Source organism: Saccostrea echinata, unplaced genomic scaffold (genome assembly GCF_033153115.1).
Source record: "Saccostrea echinata isolate AGI-Se365-2 ecotype Australia unplaced genomic scaffold, CSIRO_AGI_Sech_v1 ptg000003l, whole genome shotgun sequence".
Lineage (NCBI taxonomy): Eukaryota > Metazoa > Mollusca > Bivalvia > Ostreida > Ostreidae > Saccostrea > Saccostrea echinata.
The window spans coordinates 9,123,795-9,143,774 of NW_026889752.1; the positions used below are offsets into that span (position 1 = coordinate 9,123,795).

The 19,980-nt window shown below is 33.3% G+C and overlaps 1 protein-coding gene across 1 annotated transcript in view; it reads right to left on the reverse strand.

Annotated features, from left to right (window-relative positions):
- The window catches only part of LOC133178560 (actin-like), a 50,020-nt gene extending 43,039 nt beyond the window's left edge, over positions 1 to 6,981 (reverse strand). The window contains exon 1 of the mRNA XM_061313267.1: positions 6,795 to 6,981. Within this exon, the coding sequence (XP_061169251.1) occupies positions 6,795 to 6,920 (126 nt within the window). The 5' untranslated portion in view covers positions 6,921 to 6,981. The remainder of the gene's footprint in view (positions 1 to 6,794) is intronic.
- Between the last annotated feature and the right edge of the window lie 12,999 nt (positions 6,982 to 19,980).

Genomic DNA, 19,980 nt, shown 5'->3' on the forward strand with positions numbered 1-19,980 from the left:
AGCAATGTTTCCACCAAGTTTTTGGTCCTCTAGCTTCTGGCGAAATTACTCTGAGTACTAGTTTTGAAACTGGTTTTTTTTTTAGGAGTTCTTTGTATTCATTTTTGTTTTAATCTTGTGAAATCAAATATATACATAACTCTTGATTCAATATTTCGTCAAAATTAACACTCGTCAATTTTCGTAAACAAAAAATCGTCAATTTTTCAACTCGTCAAAATAACCACATTTACAGTATTTGAACATAAGTGGTATATGGATGTTGTAGTTCAGCATGATGCCTTCTAAAGAGTTTATTCAGAACTGTCTATTTCAACATTCATTGTTGTAAAATTTTAGCTATTATAGAATATTGAAAAGTGTTGAAAAAAAAATGATAAAATTCTGCACTTATTTGACGTTTGACCTCCTAAAAATAAGCCTGCTGAGGTCAAACTTTAAGACAAATATTTACTGTACATCCCTCTTAATATTATGACCCCATATCTGACTTTAAAAGGTAATGGAATGAATAAATGTGATTTGGATGAGCAAAAAACAAGAAACAAAATACCTGTTGCTTAGCAACCTCTTTAAAATCTTTATTTTGCAGAATTGAAAAAAAAGTTTATGTGATTAATGTAGTTTAGTATAATGCCCTTTTGTGAGTATATTCTAAATTTCCTCTATTTCCAGTAGTAAGGTCAGGCGTGAGGTATCTGAATAGCTATGGAATATCATCACTAGAAAACTCCCTCCAAAATGGTATGCATTATGCCTAGCTTTCCCTTTGGATAAAAAAGTTAAAAATTAATTTATAATGATATGTCAAAAGGTTTCCAAATTCTCTTAAAATGCGCTGGTAGAGAAAGGGTTAAAGATAATTTTTAGTTATTTATAAGTACATTATTTTTTTAGATCTCTTAATTTAATGTACTTTTTGTACAGTAATCTAACAGAAAAGAAAAATAAAAACTACATATATAAGTTTCTATACATCAAAAGTATATCATTTTTTAGCTCCCGTAAGTTCCTCTCTGATTACAACCTTTTTTTTAAATAATCTTGTAGAAGAAAATTAAAAAAAAAAAAAGAAAAAGAAAACAAAATTAAAATCATATGTATACATTTCTGTGAGGAAAGGTATAAAATTTCAAAACAAGACATATTTCATAACAATACTGCAACTTCACGCAGAACAAATTGTAAAAGTCATGTTTAAATTGTTAGAGAACTTTGAAAAAAAGTGCTATTATATAAATATTGCATGTAGTTGAGTGTAACATTAAAAATTTTCACCCCAAGAACAACCGAGGCGCAACCGAGGTTGATAATGGTTTTCGAGGGGTGAAAATTTTCAATATTACACTCAACTTTATATTATTTGTTATATTATACTGAATATTTTATACAAATACACATAACAGTGAACCTCGCGAGCATAAATTCTGCGCAGTCACTATTTTTTTTTTTTTTTTTTGGAATATCACCTGTCGTTAAGCAATGTTTACTGTTGCTACGCAGGAGGGCGTGGCTTCATCATTCAGCGGGTAATAGTGTTTTTAACAAATATTTCTCGACGAATCAGATTCAACTAATTTACATGAAAGTATAATATTTTGACATATCTCTTCTATAGTAACGGAATCGAAAACAATCATAGTATTTCTCGGTTTAATGGTTTTATATATATATATGAGTAACTTTATGAGTAACAAGCTGCACAAGTATATAGAAAGAACAAAGTAAAAGAAATGTATATGTATAAAAATGAAATTATACGTTCTTGCATATGTGTAGCAAAATATAAAAGGCAATTCTGAAAAAAAAATGCTAGAATATCTTCAAAGTTCACAAAGACTTAAAAACACTTTCTATGCACAATAGAAGGACCTGATTCGTCATATTCCTGCTTGCTGATCCACATTTGTTGGAAAGTAGAGAGGGAGGCAAGGATAGAACCACCGATCCAGACGGAGTATTTTCTTTCAGGTGGAGCAATGATCTTAATCTTCATTGATGGGGGAGCTAAAGCTGTGATTTCTTTCTGCATACGGTCAGCAATACCTGGATACATAGTTGAACCGCCAGACAATACCGTATTTGCGTACAGGTCCTTACGGATATCGACATCACATTTCATGATGCTATTGAATGTTGTTTCATGCATACCAGCAGACTCCATTCCAAGGAAAGAGGGTTGGAACATAGCTTCTGGGCATCTGAATCGCTCGTTGCCAATAGTGATGACCTGGCCGTCGGGAAGTTCGTAACTCTTTTCCAATGACGACGATGATGCAGCTGTTTGCATTTCCTGTTCAAAGTCCAGAGCAACATAGCACAATTTCTCTTTAATGTCTCTAACAATTTCTCTCTCGGCTGTGGTTGTAAATGAGTAACCGCGTTCTGTTAGAATTTTCATGAGATAATCAGTCAGATCACGTCCAGCAAGATCCAACCTCATAATGGCATGGGGAAGGGCGTAACCCTCATAAATGGGAACTGTGTGAGTAACACCGTCTCCAGAGTCGAGTACAATTCCAGTTGTACGACCAGAGGCATACAAGGAGAGTACGGCCTGGATAGCTACGTACATGGCTGGAGAATTAAAGGTTTCGAACATTATCTGTGTCATCTTTTCTCTGTTTGCCTTCGGGTTGAGTGGAGCCTCGGTTAATAGAACAGGATGTTCTTCTGGAGCCACACGGAGTTCATTATAGAAGGTATGATGCCAGATCTTCTCCATGTCGTCCCAGTTGGTAACAATACCGTGTTCAATGGGATATTTAAGGGTTAGAATACCTCTCTTGCTCTGGGCCTCGTCTCCAACATAGCTGTCCTTCTGTCCCATGCCAACCATCACACCCTAAAGAAAAAAAAATAAAACATGTACAAGGGTTGCCCGGTAAAATATAAATTTTCTTCAATTTGTGAAAAATACGTGTTTTGATATAAGCTTACTCTTTATGTATGAAATCAACATCCGAGCCGATAACTTTTCATTTATTCTTCATTCAGGAAATTAAATCCCCACGAATACATATTTTTTTTTCTTCAAACAACAAAAATTTGACCCCAAGAAAATATGTGATTTTACAGTACATCTGAAGGGTACTGGTGCCCTCCTTGTACCCCAAAGTACTTCTAGAAATACAGAAAGTTTCATAAGGGGTACAATTTTAAAAATCAATACATTTCAGGAAAAAACATCCGAGGTCCATAGTTTCATCACATCTAATTCCTAACTTACAAATAATTCAAAGGGCTTTGTAATACAAATACATCAAATTCTCTGATTCATACATCAACATTAATTTGTTATTGTAGACGGTACACTAACAGTCTCTGAAATACGAAAGCACAGAAGGCTCATTCGAGATTTGAATTTCGAAATACAAATACAAGATTCGAAATTCGAATATTGAGATTCAAGATCTAAATAAACCAATCAAAAGGCGGATTCAACATTTGATTACTCTCCTTTTCTAAGATTTTACTATAAAGAAATCGTTGAATATATTTATAACGAAGAGATCTTTGATTTAATATCAATTTAAGAAACAAAGTGGCCAGTGACCAAGATTGTGAAACCAAGGGACAGTCCGTTAAGTACTGGTGGCTGAAACATACATGTTTAATATAAAGATTTTATTGATTTCCGTAGAAAACATTAAATAAAAAATCCTTTCAATCCTTTAAACTCCCCACTTCAAAATAGAGGGGTTTAGCGGACGTTGTATTTGAAGAAACACAAGCATAGCGTTGCTATTTTCCCTATACAAAAATACTAATATATCGGCTAAATTATCGAGAGCAGGGGTGGTGGTGGTGGGGGGGGGGGGGGGGGGGGTTCGAGCCCAGGGTCTCACGGCCATGTTGTTTATTACAACGCTAGACAAATCTTTGATATTTTGTATATTCAACATTCATTGTCATTTTTCCGAGACAAGGGCAAAATGATAATAAATATATACGATAGCTATTTATAAGTTATTTTTAGGAAACCGTTCGGGTCTCACACGATACATAACCAATCAATACATAAGTTCTCATACATGATTTGAAGACCACAGAGAAAAAAAAGATATGCAAGTATTAAAACATTAAACACTTAACCAAATCAATGGAGTCTCTATACATATTTTGGACTTTGAACAAATTGTATAGCCGGAAGTAGTACGAGTACATATTAAAATTACTTTGTTTAAGTACGCCTTCTTTACTTAGGAAAAATCTTTAAAGAGAACGAAGTACAAAATATAAAAAAAAAATCGCGTTTGCCTTCCCCAAAGGAGAAATACATGGAAATATAGTTTTCATTTACTTATCTTGGTCTATTATAACATGTAAAATGCTTTGAATATTTTAATCAAAAATTATATATACAATACAGACTGCAATTTATTTTATTCCACATCAAGTAGTAGAGCAGTCTAACTGTAGAGAGAACACTTAATACTTTATATCAATTTACTTTTCTCCCTATTGGGGTTATTAAATTATTTATCGTCGTGTTAATTCTGCTATTCAACGATAAGGTTTAAATAGTATTCTTTATTTATATATATTGTTTAGTTTAATGAGAAAATTAAAATTTATACATTTTTTTTTTTTTTTTTTTTTTTTTTTTTTTTTTTTTTGCAAAGTAAACCAAAAATCTCTTTTTTTTGGTTTTGATACGTAAAACATTCTTTTTTGCATTATATTATTAAAGCAAATGACCCTTTTGTTATAAATGTAGTCGATGATTCATTGATAGTAAAACGTTAGCAAAGGGGAGTTATCAAATGTCGAATCCGCCTTTTGATTGGTAAGTTTGGTTCTTGAATCTCGGAACTCGAATATCGAATCTCGTATATCGAAACTCGAATCTCGACTGAGCCTTCTGGGCTTTCGTACTGAAACGTTCTACTTCCTTGCTTGAAGGTGAGCGAACGCTGAATGAAGGGTGAATGAATAGAAAGTCTTATCCCCTTTCTGCAGCCCGTCTTAAATTTGCTAGTTTCTTTTTGTATTACTCTATTTAACCATACTACAAATGAACATTCATACCATAAAAATTCAATGCATGATGTTATCTTAAAGTCATAACATATACCTCAAAGCTAGTTCTTTCATAAGATATGCATATTGCTGATTTTTTTAAATTTAACTTTTCAACATCGATCTTATTAGATATACCTAACAACAATTATTTAATCAATTAATTCATTGAATAATATCATACATAATATTTTTCATCAAATAACAATTTCCTCCTACCTCTCAAATCACGATATAAATGCATTACTAAATACGCTTGCGCACACACAAGTTCTTTTTTTTCTTTTATAAACATCAATCCTTTCATTGTATAGTTACAGTTATAACAGCGAAGAAACAAAGACTGAACGATGATGAACACCAATCACACTTAGAACCCAAGTTGAATGCAAAGTGAACAAATAGTGAACACTCTGAACACTTTTTTGAACAATGAACGCGAGGGACTGGTGAATGGGAAAGCCAAATTAAAAATGTAAGCGAACGGTGAACAAACAGGGGGGCCAACGAAAAACGAGAAGCCCATGGGCCATAATGCTCACCTTCACCTGTTCTTCATCATCACATTCTTTTTCCTACATATTCTGACTCCCGGGGGCATCTAAATATGACAAATTATGGCTTTGCTGTTCCTTGGGAAGAAATTTTAAAAACTTCTATATATTCTTATGTTAAACTTTGATCCCCAATTTCTGCCCCACCATATATCCAGAGGTTTGTTTTTAACAAATTTTAACCTACACTACCTGATGAGGATGATTCTATGTAGACATGACTGATCATGGCTTTGCTGCTCTTGAGAAGAAGATTTTTTAAAGATATTTCATAGAAATTCATATGACTACTCATGGCCTTTTAACGATTTTTCCTATGTATTCCTATGTAAAAATTCGTTCCCCCTTGTGGCCCCACTTTACCCCCGGGAGTCATTTTATGAACAAATTTGAATCTACTATTTGAACAAACTTGAATCTACACTATCTGATAATGCTTCCATATCAATATTCCGAAGTAAAACTTTGATCCCTCATTGTGGCTCCACCATAACCACGGGGATCATAATTTGAACAAATAAGAATTTACACTGTGTTATGAAAATTTCACATAAGTTTCAACTTTTCTAGTGCACTGGTTCTTTAGAAGATTTTTAAAAGTCGCAACCAAATTTTCTATAAATCTTGATTATCTTCCCTGGTAAGAGGATGTGGCCCTTCTTTGAGCAAACTTGAATCCCCTTTACCCAAGAATGCTTTAAGGCAAGTTTGGTTGAAATTGGTCTAGTAGTTCTTGCGAAGATGTCAGCAATGTGAAAAGTTTACAGACGGACGAACGAACAAACAGAAGGACGCCAGACAAAATCTGATCAGAAAAGCTCACTTGAGCTTTCAGCTCAGGTCAGCTAAAAATGGGAAAGAAAGTAGAACGTTTTAGGTACTGTAAATCAGACGTATATACATTCATCATTTTCATGCGCATAAAATATTTGTGTATTATTCTTGTTCTGTTTTCATCCCACACAATTAAATTCTGCTTGTTTCAGGTGTTTTTTAACAATCAATTTTGCCATGCCCTAATTCTCTTTCTTCTTACTGTTGAATGCATATACGCATGATTTGATTCAATTTAAGAAGTGAAGTAAATAATCGAAATCTGCAAGTGAAATATGTAAGGCGAGATCATATGGGCCAGTATACAAAATAGCTATCATGACCCAGTGATATAGTGATTGAGGAAAAATCCTCATTCATGTTAAATTAATCTTTTCTCTTTACCTGATGTCTAGGGCGTCCCACAATGGAGGGAAACACAGCTCTGGGGGCATCGTCCCCGGCGAATCCAGCTTTGCACATTCCAGATCCATTGTCAATAACTAAAGCTGCAACGTCTTCGTCACCCATTTTTAAAATGCTAAAAGAGGTTTCACTACTCGTATTGCAAGCCAAAAGGTTTTGTTAACACTGAGAATGTCAGCCGTTACGGTTATTTAAATACGGCAAGCAGATATAAAGTCAAGCAGAAAAAATTGCCTTATATGGCAAAAGCTGCATTTCTAAAAATATCTATACATTACTAATGCAATGGGAGTTTGTATACAGCAGACGACTTTCTTCACATGAAGCATGAAGCGACGCTAGCACTGGTTCTCTGCCCTTGATTCCAGTCGCTGCCGCTAGGAATTACAAGGACAAGTAACCACCGCCGCCATGACAGTGGAAAAACTCACTGCTTTGTCGCGCATAGTAATTACGCATTCTAAAAATAAAAATAATAGCTTCCATATTGCAGAGAAGAATAGTTTGGTGGATCCAAAGATATATTGAGTAACTGAGATAACAAAACGTAACATACTGAAAGTGAAGTATAAAATAAAAAAAAAAAAAAAATATGTGGATAATTTTTAATAACGTGTCCGTGCGTGTTGATTGAGTTCAATACGTTAAAATGAAGTCGAGAAAGTAGACCTAGCTAACTGTGTAATGTGATCCTGATACATAACACAGAGGCTAAGTGCCCTGATTTATGTAGTTAGAAAGGCGAGTAAAAGGCTATTATTACCTGTAAACTTGAAAAGCATAAATAAGGACAATATGCCGTGTTAAGTGATTTACAATATATGGGTCAATGGATGACAAGTGAATGTAAAATAATCAAAGACTTGAATTACTGATTTAGACCCTATTGCAAATGATTTTAACTACGTAACGTTTTATAGATAGTTAAATTCTGTCTTCTTTCTTGGTTAATAGCAGTGTGGCATGCAGAAGGAAGGGTTGTTTACTTCAAAGCACTCTGGATTTATGCTAGTCTAAATATATTATTTTACCATCATTGCCGTTTCCTGTGACGCGATAAAATGGCAGTGGTTACCTGTCGTTGGTTTTTCAGGGCGCTTGCACCCGTTAACCAATGTCAGGGTACCAGTCTAACCTTGGTTAAAAATGCAATGTTCAGCAAACTTAATAAACTTTCAGTGGCTTACCACAAAAAATAGCAATACTACATCGGGTGACGGTTGGTAGGTTGATATAGTTCTCCTGTTAGACAGTAAGCATTGGCCAAACATTGGTCATACAGATGATATTTTGGCATGAAAGCTTTTCCAGGGGTGTTGACTATGTGATATTTGCCCAGTGTTGGTACAAAGTAATAACTGTTGGCAGAAAACATGACCCCCATATGTTGCGCATGTGATGCTGGTTCAACGTAGGTCCATGCAAGTAGATATTGGCATGAAACAAAGTCACTGTGTGTAGGGCATGTAATGTTTACCAAATGTTGGTCCGGCGGTGTTGGCATGAAACAAGGCCACGGTGTGCTGGGGTGTAATATTAGCCCAACACGGACCAACCGAGAAATTTTGACATGACAAATGTTGGTCCAATGTTGGCCCAATTTTAGTAAATGTTGATTATAATGAGCGGGTTTCAACGTTTTCCCAGTGTTGGTCTAAGAGAGTGATAAATGGAAAGGAAAGCAGCTTACATGTCGATTTCAATGTCTAGCCAACTTACTGGTTGAACTTTGGGTCGAATAGCAAGATGACGTTGAGCTAACGCATAAAACTGACGGAAGACCAACGTAAGCATGCTAGCTGGAACATTCGTCAATGAAACGAGGACAATCCTCCTCCCATTTTTTTGTTAATTGATTTTCTATTCGCTAGGCTGAAAACATCTTAACACATCGAAATAAAAGATCCATTTCATTTATTTCTTTCTGTGGTAGATTTGTACAAAATTAACCTTTAGACATCGTATTTATTTTTCTTTAGATACTATAGCCCTCTGTTCATTTATATAAAATTTTACTTTAATGCTAATGATTTTCCAAAGGAATGCATTTTGTAATAAAAAAAAAATGCACACAATTTCAGCATACATTGCGGGGCTAAAGAGGACTAAAATTACCATTTAACTTGATAATTTGTAGAGGAATAATAGTCATTTACCGAATTGAGAGTTATCTCTCTTATCGGAGGGAGACTGCACCTTAATTGCTTGCAATTTTAATTTCCTAAATTTTCTATCAGTCTTGAACAAATAAATTATTATTATAATAAAACAAAATGAAGGCAATGGTACTTGATGTACACGCACATACAAGAGAAAAAAACAGCCAAATAGCTCAGGTTTACACTTTTCATTATGTTTTATTTATTTATTTATTTATTTATTTACTGTAAACGTCCTCTTTTCCGTGTGATCATACTTCCGAGGAATCCCTATTCTTGGATTGCAATTCTTTGTCTTAAATGCACTATAAGTACGCTGTGACAAATTTCCACAGAAAATCTGTGACCGTGTACATAGCGTGAATTAATCCCACACGGGAAAAGTACGTCTACAATTTTTATTCAAATATTAAAATTGTACAAGAAATTATCAGAGGAAAATAAGACACTACTAAAACAGCTGCTAAATTGTGATGAACTTAAAGTAATTGGGATATTCTGAAACGAAAAAAAAAACATTGTCAGAATACCCAGTTACTTAGATCCCTGGGTCTATTTTCCATTTGCCTTGGGCTATTTTTTCAAAACTTTTTCCTTGCAAAAAATACAGAAAAACTGAGGGTACAAAATATTAATGAGATATTTGTCACTTCTATGTGTTGTCCCATCAACAAATATATCGCTATAGTATACTATTTTTTTTCAAAATTATGGTATTTGTCCAAAAATAAAAAACGAAAATTCCCAAAAATAAAATTTTGAAATATTTTTCAAATGGGGTTGTTAATTACATTTTAGCATGCAACTGTTACAAGAAATGAACTTAAGAGAATCATTTGTTCTTATTTCTTATTAAAAATAAGTTAAGCATAATCTGTCGTAATTTTTTAACAATTATATGGAGTTTTTAACTTACAATATTTTGGATCTACTTTAGTAAAGTTACTCATCTTTTTTATACCTTACATTTTGGTCGGATCGATACTGATGTTTTCCAGATGTTACGCCGTGTAACAAATTATGCTGACCCTCGATTGATTAACAAAATATCAACAATATCCTTTATTTTCTTTTACGGTATATCAAACGTAAAATAACTTTGTTTGAAAAAAATGGACAAATAGATGGACATATATAATTTCCACATACCACCTGATTTTTTTTCCTTTTAAAGGGAACGTTAATATTCATGTCACAGAGGTTATATGATTGGTTTGAAAAACAATTTGCCTGCATTGCCAATCAAACTTGTTCGCTGCCATTGTGTGTGCTGTGTGCCTGCTGTGACGGTTTTATGTGAACAAGTGATATTGTTTATTTTTGTATATAGGTGTTGTCGGTTAGATGACCTAAATTGACATTACTGTTGATCAATAACTGCCTGTTTTTATCTCAATTATATGCACGTGTTATACATATAATATTCTGCATCTAGTATATAAACACACAAAATTCCCCTCTCCTCGCTTTTTGCCTGAAGCCATTTTATTTGAGTTATCATTTAAAGAACAGCTTAATTTCATAAATATTCTAGATTCCTGATTTTTTTCTTCTATGAAGCACTGAATAAATTGATACTGTGCTGAATCAAGTGTTGAATTTATTCCTGCAAAAGACACGGTGATATTCAGTTTTATGTTTAACACATTGTATATCCTTCAAACAAATTTCATAACAAATACATTTGTTCTTTGTATTAAAAAACAAATACATGTATCTTAACAAATCTAAAATGTTTTCAAAGTAAAAAAAAAAAAAAAACTTGTAGTGAAAAAAGAAATCTTGTCGTGATTAGCGTTCTCAATAAATCTATAGTTATCCTTCAGATTTGTGATGAATCCTTGACTTTTCCTCTGTATGTTTCTTGAATGACCAAGTTACAACTTCAGCGAAACGGGAATTAGATAGCTTTATCTCACCGAAAACTCTATCTTTAAATCCATACTTTCTATTTTTTTTATTTTTTTTTTTTTGGCATATAAACAATCTTCATTACCACCAAAGTGCATTCTAAAGTGTATACTTCCCAATATATGCAAAAATCAATTCTGAATTGATCTATTTTTCTTTAAATTAGATTAATCCTGTGCTCAATCACATATATTCGGACGGTTTTTGAAGTGCAGCGAATAACTGCATTAACTATGTGCATCAGCAATCAACATTTCCAAATTGACTATGTTTACTCCATGTCGTACATGTAAGAGTAAGTCTCCAATAATTCCTTTCGAATAAAATATTTTAAACTGCCTGCTTTGACATATGTACAGTCAATTGGTTTACTATTGTAAATGGGGCTTCAAATGGACAAAATTTTCCCTGAATTTGACAGATACATTTTAGAGTTCAAAAGAGTAGCTCGGCAAAATTGTTTTAGTTACTTGGTAAGACCATATGATCAAATTATGTAGATAAAATTTTGTAGGGAATGAGTGCTAATAAGCAACCTCTTAGAGGTTATCGAAAAAATCCTGAAAAAATTCGTCCTGTCGAACCTTCTTTACAAAAAATGAAAATAGCTAGCTTCACGAAAAGAAAAATACAGTGAACCCTGTCTAATCCAACATGCATTGGGAGACAAATTTTGTGTCAGAATGGACAGTGTCTCGGATTGCACAGTGTCAAGAACATGGAAAATAGTAATTTGAGAATGAAAATAAAGGACGGAATTCACAGTGAAACAGATTGCACAGGTGTCGGATTAAACAGTTTCCACTGTAATTCATTTTTTTTTTAGAATTTTGAGAATTGATTTCAGAATAACTTGAGAAATATGCAGAATTTTGGAATGAATTTTGGCAGTAATGTAGACTGTAAAACGTAATATGGCAATATATATGCAAACTAAAGTAAAAAATTAAATCATATACTTTATAAGTAAATCATCAACGGAATTGGGTATTCTTTCTAAGAAGTTTAACTTTTTATACCCTTTTTGTCAGGCAGATTTAAGGATTTTAAGGGCTGTGGATAAATCATATGAATTTAAACACAACTAAATATATCTATATTTTTTAGCATGATATTTTAACAATTTTGAAAGTAGAAATTTGAATAAAAGAGAGATTTACTGCCCTGAATATAGATTCACTATACATTTAATCATGAATTATACAAAATATCACTGTATACATTTCCTTCAATACTTTTTTTGTACCTTCCAGGCCTAAGGACTGTTTATCTTTTTGACAGCTGAAGTCATTATACAGTTTCGTTCGTTCCTCTTTTTGTTGTTGTTGTCAGTTTCTCTGCCTTACATAGCATTATGTTCTTTAGGTCTTGTTTAGTTTGTCTGGGAATTTCTTGAGAATTTTTGGCACTTATAGTCTAGGTTTAGGCTTGCTAGAAGTTTATTTGAGTGAAATTACTGAAGAGAAGACAGTGTGACATGTTTATGAAATATAAGTCAAAATCTTTCCCCTAACTTCAACACAAAGTAATCTGGGGCATCACGATAAATGACCAGGCTAGATTAGAATAAAATAATATACCTATGCAACATGGCCGCAATGTTTTTTTCTTCCAATAAATGGTCGAGAATGAAATATTTATTTTACAATGCCTATGATTAAAGATTTTTGTAATTAATTCATTAATTAAGTGATCATCTGAAATATACAAATAAATATCTTTTCATGAAATTGTGTTGAGGTATAAACGTAATTTTCTTTTCGACTAACCCATTGCGGATTATGCAAGCGATTACAATTGCTCTGTCCGATTACCGGTGTTGTAGAGCGAAACTTTCCCTCATAGTGAGACTTCTCCCAGATGTCTTGCTCTAGATTGAGCCTTCCCCAGAGAGGGGGTTGTCTAACTCTAGAGTCATACTTCACCTCAGAGCCATAATTTCCCTCCCCCTGAAGTCTCGATAAAGAGAAAGCCTATACCTAAGTGGGGAAGGCTCAACCTAGAACCATACTTCCTCTTGGAAGATTAGCTCTAGAATGATACTTTCCCCTTGGAGGATGCTCACTCTAAAGATATATTTCCCGGTTGAAATCTAGCTCTAGAGTGAGCCCCGGATGAATTCTAAATTTGTCATTTTATTGGATAAGAAAAGAAGTATACACAGGATGAACATACACCATTCAACTGAATGCTCACTGAAGGGTCAGAAATGGTCACTGAATGGCAGTGTTCTGCCATTCAGTCACCTTTCAGTCGACTTTCAGTCACCTTTCAGTTAACTGAATGGCGGATCTTAATCCTGTGATATAAAATGTATTTTTAAGTAATTTATACAAGAGCAGTACTTATGCTGTTTTTAACTTTTATTTCATGCTACATTAGAAATATTTATAGTAAATTAATGTAAAATATATGAATATCAAATGGTTTGTTAATTTTCTAGTAGAGTTATACTGTTATTTTAACTATTTTATATTCTATGCATATGAAAGTATAACTCACATATAGATGACAGACGAACAGACTCAGATTAAAATCTCCCACTTTCAGTGAAAGCGGGGCCGTGACTAGATATAAAGTCTGACATTACTGTAACAATCTATACAGATATATAAGTACAAGTAATAGCAATATTAAGTGAAGGGTTAAGACCAACTATGGGAGAAGTCTGACTCTACAACTACATGTACATGTAGTAAAGTGAGTCTCCCCTCAGGGAAGTTGAGCTCTTGAGTAAGACTTCCTCGGGGTTCATTTATCTTCCATGGGGAAGTCTTACTCCAGAGCAATACGTCCAGGGGAAGTCTCGTTCTAGAGTACGGCTTCCGGGGGAAGTCTGGCAACGAAGGAAGTCTCACTCTACAACACTGGCTAACTTGCAACTACAATAAATGACATTGCAATCCTTAATTATGATATTGATTTAATCAATGGTGACATGAGTTTACCTGTTTCCAAAATAGTCTTTACATACATATATTTCCAATTCAATGATAAACAAATCTGCTATCAAGAAGTCATAAAAAGAGCAACATATTATTTTGGTTTTTTAATGTCACAGGTGGTGAGAAATCAAGTCTCAACCGGGACTTGAACCCAGGGCCTCTGGCGTACCGTGCCAGCGCTCTATCCACTGAGTTATTGAGACCCGATATATTGACTGACTTTCACGCACCTGTGAACCCGGTGACATATCCCCCAACTTTTATAGCAATACGTCCTCGAATTCTAGGAGTTCGGGAAATGCTGTAAGGCATGTTCCTAAGGAATAGTGGGTATTTGTATGTTGGGCGCCAAATGTCACAGGTGGTGAAAAATCAATTCTCGCATAATCACCAGTGTAAGATTGACTTGTCCGGTGTGAGACAGCAGTGTGAGATTTTTCTGTCTTACACTGTGTATTACTACGCCGCGAACGATAACGTAAACATTCCGTCTTTATGTAAAGAAATTGTAACAATGTTAAAAAATATTACATATATTTAAAATGTTGTCATTTAACTTATTAAGATAAACTTATTTTCATTCAAAATATTGTCGTATTTTCACTTTTTAAATGGCACTATTTTTAGATCGCGGAAGGATTCTTCTTGAATGAATGTGTACGCTATTGGATAGATAAGTTTTTTTATTCCCAGTTTTTATCTATCTAATTAATTTACATGGACTGAAATTCATTTTATTAGTTTACACTTCGTGTAAACCATTTTCAGGTACGCTCTGATGTAGACGTGTCGAGCGTCGAGAGAGAAAGTTTTCTTTATTTAACGGGCTGAAGGTCTATTACGATCAGTTGCGGTTTGCTGTGTTCCCACAAAATATGCCGGGAAAAGGTAGAAGCAGCCAGAAAGTCCAGGAAGGCGCATTAGACCAATTTTTAAAAGAGTCGGAGAAGAATTCGACAGAGGAAACTCGGACCAAATCTAAAGACGCGGGAAGAGCTGGCGAGAAGGATGAGAAAGGTGAGAAATGTGATATTTCAAACAATGATCTCAAAGAACTGATGACACAGTTATTTAAAACGATGGAAAAGAATATTGAGGAGCGACTTACGATTATGAGCAAGTCTATCGATGATAAGTTCTGTGCTTTCAAAGAGAAAATGGATGACCTCGACAAAGCTGTCCAAAGTCAAGACGACAGATTAACGGACATGGAGACTTCTCTGTCAAAACTTAAAGCAGTTGAGAAACTTGAGGTTGAAGTAGAGGAATTGAAAAACTATATTACCTACCAAGAAACCAGGTCAAGGAAGTACAATGTGCTTATATATGGTTTGGAGAAAAGAGATAAAGAAAATGTAACAGAAGTGGTGAGAAAGTTTTTTGTTGACGAATTAGGAATAGACGAGGAGAGCATTCAATCAATTATTATCCAGAATACTCACCGTATCCCAAGAAACCCAAACAACACGTCTATCAACTCTTACCAAGAGTCAGCGCCTGAGGCCATAATTGTGAAGTTCGCCCGAATGGAAGACCGTAACGCCATCCTAATGAAGGCCCGGAACAGTAATTTATCGAAAGGAAAAGCTGTGCGAACGGACCTACCTAGTCATTTGAAGAAAAAACGTAGTATCCTTTCCCAACAAGCATACAAGTTGAGACGCGCTGGACTCAAAACTCGAATCATTGAGGGAAAGACCGATGTGGAACTACAATATCGCAAGCCAACAGACACAGTTTGGATCAAATATACTGATGCATAATCAACTTTTTCAAGCAGCCAACATACACAATATGTTGAATTTTTTCCTCTCTCTCTCCATTATTTTTCATGTTCCCTTTTAAGCATATGCAGGAAGCTTGTGGTTTTTTTATTTTTCAGTCTATAATGATTGAGCTGTGTACGTATGTAAATATGTGTATGTTGTGTCCATATTTCATTCTGTATAATAAGTATGGCTAGTAAGCTTAAAATTATTTCCATGAATTGTAGAGGGCTACACGATCATAGTAAAAGGAAGGATGTTTTCAAATATTTAAGAGAACATAATGCAACATTTTACTGCTTACAAGACACACATTGTACAGATAATGAGAGAGATATTGTTTATTCACAATGGGGCCTTGATTTTTTGATGTGCCCAGGGTCTAGTGATTCGAGAGGAATTTTAACACTTTTTAATGACAAAGTAGAAATTAAAGTTTCAAAATTCAAACTTGATTCCCTTGGAAATTATATTGTTTCAAGTATCCTTATTGACAATAGATATTCTATTACACTAGTAAATCTATATGGCCCAAATAAAGATAATCCTGACTTTTATATTGATCTTGGAAATATCATTGATGAGTTTGATGATGATTTTATTATAGTCTGTGGAGACTGGAATCTTGTACAAAATTATGATCTTGACTGTTACAACTACATACGTGAAAATAATCTGAAAAGTAAATTGGAAGTAGAAAAATTAAAGAATAGATTTAATTTAGTTGACCCATGGCGCATTTGCAACCCAAATGTAAAAATGTTCTCTTGGGCTAAAAAATCTCCCATTAAGCTGGCTAGGCTAGATTTTTTTCTAATATCAGAAGAGCTTATGTCAACACTTGATACAGCAGCAATTCTCCCAGGATATAGAACAGATCATTCAATTATTGAACTTCAACTAAGATTTGACAATTTTTCAAAAGGAAGAGGTTTTTGGCGCTTTAATAATTCTCTGTTGAAAGATCTTGACTTTGTTAAGAAGGTCAAACAAATTATTTCTGATACTGAGGCAGAATACTTGGTAGGTGAATATAGATCACCAGCAATTGATGACAATTTATTATTAGAAATTATCTTAATGAAAATTAGAGAGTTTGCAATTTATTTTTCCAGTAAAAAATCCTGTGAGAGAAAAAAAAAGAAAGAACTTCTTCAAAAACAAATTAAATTTATGCATGAGATGTTTAACATGCACCATCTTCAAATTTATGGAAATTTACTGAATGATCTTCAGGTTGAACTTGAAAATATCAGAAAATATGAGCTTGAAGGACTATTGATACGAACACATAGTAAATGGATCGAGGACGGTGAAAAACCAACAAAATATTTTTGTGCTCTGGAAAAAAGAAACTATGTAAATAAAAATATAACAAAAATCATTGACAGTAGAGGTAATTCAATTGTTAATCAGAAAGAAATTTTAGATAACCTTAAATACTTCTATCAATCTTTATATAGAAATCTAGATGATTCACTAATTGATGTTAACCTAAACAATGTTCTAGTGGATTGCGAAGTTCCCAAACTTAGCAATGATACAAAATCTCTTTTAGATAATGATATCTCCCAGTCTGAAATTTTAAACTCTTTAAAAAATATGAAAAATAACAAAACTCCTGGAACAGACGGATTCACTACAGAGTTTTTTAAATTTTTTTGGTCTGATTTATGCAAATTTTTGATAAATTCATTTACCTGTAGTTATAATAAAGGATGTCTATCAATGACTCAAACTCAGGGCATAATTTCTGTAATTCCAAAGGGAAATAAACCAAGAGAATACTTGAAAAATTGGAGACCTATCTCTCTTCTCAATGTTACTTATAAGTTGCTGTCCAGTGTTTTAGCGACAGAATTAAAAATGTTCTCTCCACACTTATTCATGAAAATCAAAAGGGATTTCTTAAAAATAGATACATTGGTGAAAATTCTAGACTACTTTACGATGTTATTCATTATTGTAATGAGGAAAAGATCCCAGGATTTGTTCTTCTTATAGATTTTGAAAAGGCATTTGACTCTGTTTCATGGAGATTTATTTTTAAAGTTCTACATTACTTTGGTTTTGGCGAAAAGTTCATAAGCTGGGTTAGATTGTTGTTTTCAAACGCAAAATTGTGTGTAATTCAGCATGGCCTATTTTCAGAATTTTTTGATATCGGAAGAGGATGTAGACAGGGGGACCCTATTTCGCCCTATTTATTTGTACTCTGTGCTGAAATCATGGGTATTATGATCAGAAACAATCCTGGAATCAAAGGAATTTTTATTAAAAGAAATGAATATAGACTATTGCAGTATGCAGATGATACAGTCATCCTTTTAGATGGTACAAAATCCTCTCTTAAATGTGCTCTATCACTTGTCGATCAGTTTTCTAAATATTCTGGTCTTAAACCAAACTATGAAAAAACTCGTTGTATAAAAATAGGCTCCTTGTCTCAAGAAAATGTTGATATCTGTTTAGATTTTAATCTTCATTGGTCTCAGGAACCATTTACTGTATTAGGTATAACCTATTCTGTAGATTTGAACCCTAATACTATGAACAAACTCAATTTCCAATCTAAACTTGTTGAAATGAAAAAAATAATTGGCTCTTGGTCAAAAAGATTGTTGACAACTGCCGGCAGAATTACAGTAGTTAAGTCAATCATTTTTCCAAAAATAACCCACCTGTTAATTTCTTTGCCGAGTCCTCCCCTTAAATTTATGCAAGATCTTGAAAAAATGTTTTTCAATTTTATTTGGAGCAATAAACCACCTAAGGTAGCAAAGAATTGTATTATACAGAGTCATGAAAACGGTGGCTTAAGAATGATAAGTGTTAAAGATTTTTGTAAGGGTTTAAAAATTACATGGATTCGCAGACTTTTTAGCAATATTAATGTGTCTGCATGGAAGACTCTGTTTTATAGTATAATTCCAGAAGTGGAATTTCTTCCCTGTTTTGGTAATAGTTTTACAAGGGTTATTTCCAATAGAATTTCAAACCATTTTTGGAAAGATGTTTTTAATGCCCTATATGAATTAAGAATGATTATAGAGACTGACAGTTTGTCTATGTTTGATCCTCTTTGGTATAATGACAATATTAAGATATCAAATAATTTTATATACTATAAACATTGGGCTGATAAAGGTGTAAAATACATAAAAGATTTGTTTCTTCCTGATGGCCAGCCTATGAGTTTTGAAGAATTTTGTGATGTGTATAATTTGTCAACCCCTTTTACATTATTTCAAGGTGTCTTACAAAGTGTCAGAAAATTTAATTTAATTTATACGGAAAAGGATGCTTTTTATAATTCTCCTTATTATCCCAATTTCTTCCGAATAATTTTTAAGAGTCAAAAGGGATCAAGAGATTTTTATGACATTTTAATTTCATCTAAATGGGATAAACCCAAATATGAAAGTAAATGGGAAAATGTACTAGATTTGAATGTAAACCAGTTGTGGTGGAAAACCCATAATAAACTGATTTTTAGTATCACTGAAGATGTACAACTTAGATGGTTTCATTATCGAATTGTACATAGAATTATGAGTACTAATGTTTATTTAAAGAAAATAGGAATCGTGCATTCCGATCTGTGTACTTTTTGTGGTACGCATCCTGAGTCTATAACCCACTTGTTTTGGGAATGTTTATATGTTGATATATAATGGAGTAAACTAGTAGAATGGATCAATTATAAAACAGAGCACAATACTGAAATAAACATAATTGATGTTATATTTGGTAGAGAAGGTAAATATCATATTATTTTGAATCTTTTAATATGTATAGTAAAAAGGCATATTTATAAGAAAAGAATTTGTAAGTCACTACCAACCATAGAAGGAGCAAAAAAGGAAATCAATCATTATTATAAAATTGAAAAATTTATGTATAAAAAGAACAATGAATTGGCTTTATTTGAAAAGAGATGGGGTCTTTTTTCTTCACTGTTTTCTAATGTTGGTTAAAAATTGTACTTGTTTAAAACCATTATGTTATTCATTATTTTGATAACTTTTCTGTAAATACATACACATATTGGATGCATAGGGTGTGAAAGGATTTGTTTACATATTAATTTTTTTTTCCAATGAAAAATTGTCCTGGTTGAATATTAAAATATACAGTGTTTATATTAGTAGTACATTATATGTAGTAGTTTATTTACTATAGTGCCATGTGACTGTCATCATTACTATTGGCTATATTTTATGCTTGTAAGTTTGGTGAGTCCAGGGCTCCCCAACCTTGGCGCCATCCATCGAATCTTATATATCGCTGGGGCAATAATAAAAAAAAAAAAAAAAAAAAAAAAATTATGACAATGTATAAGTTAATTTTTAAGAATCCGGTATTATATTTATGAATTTTATAT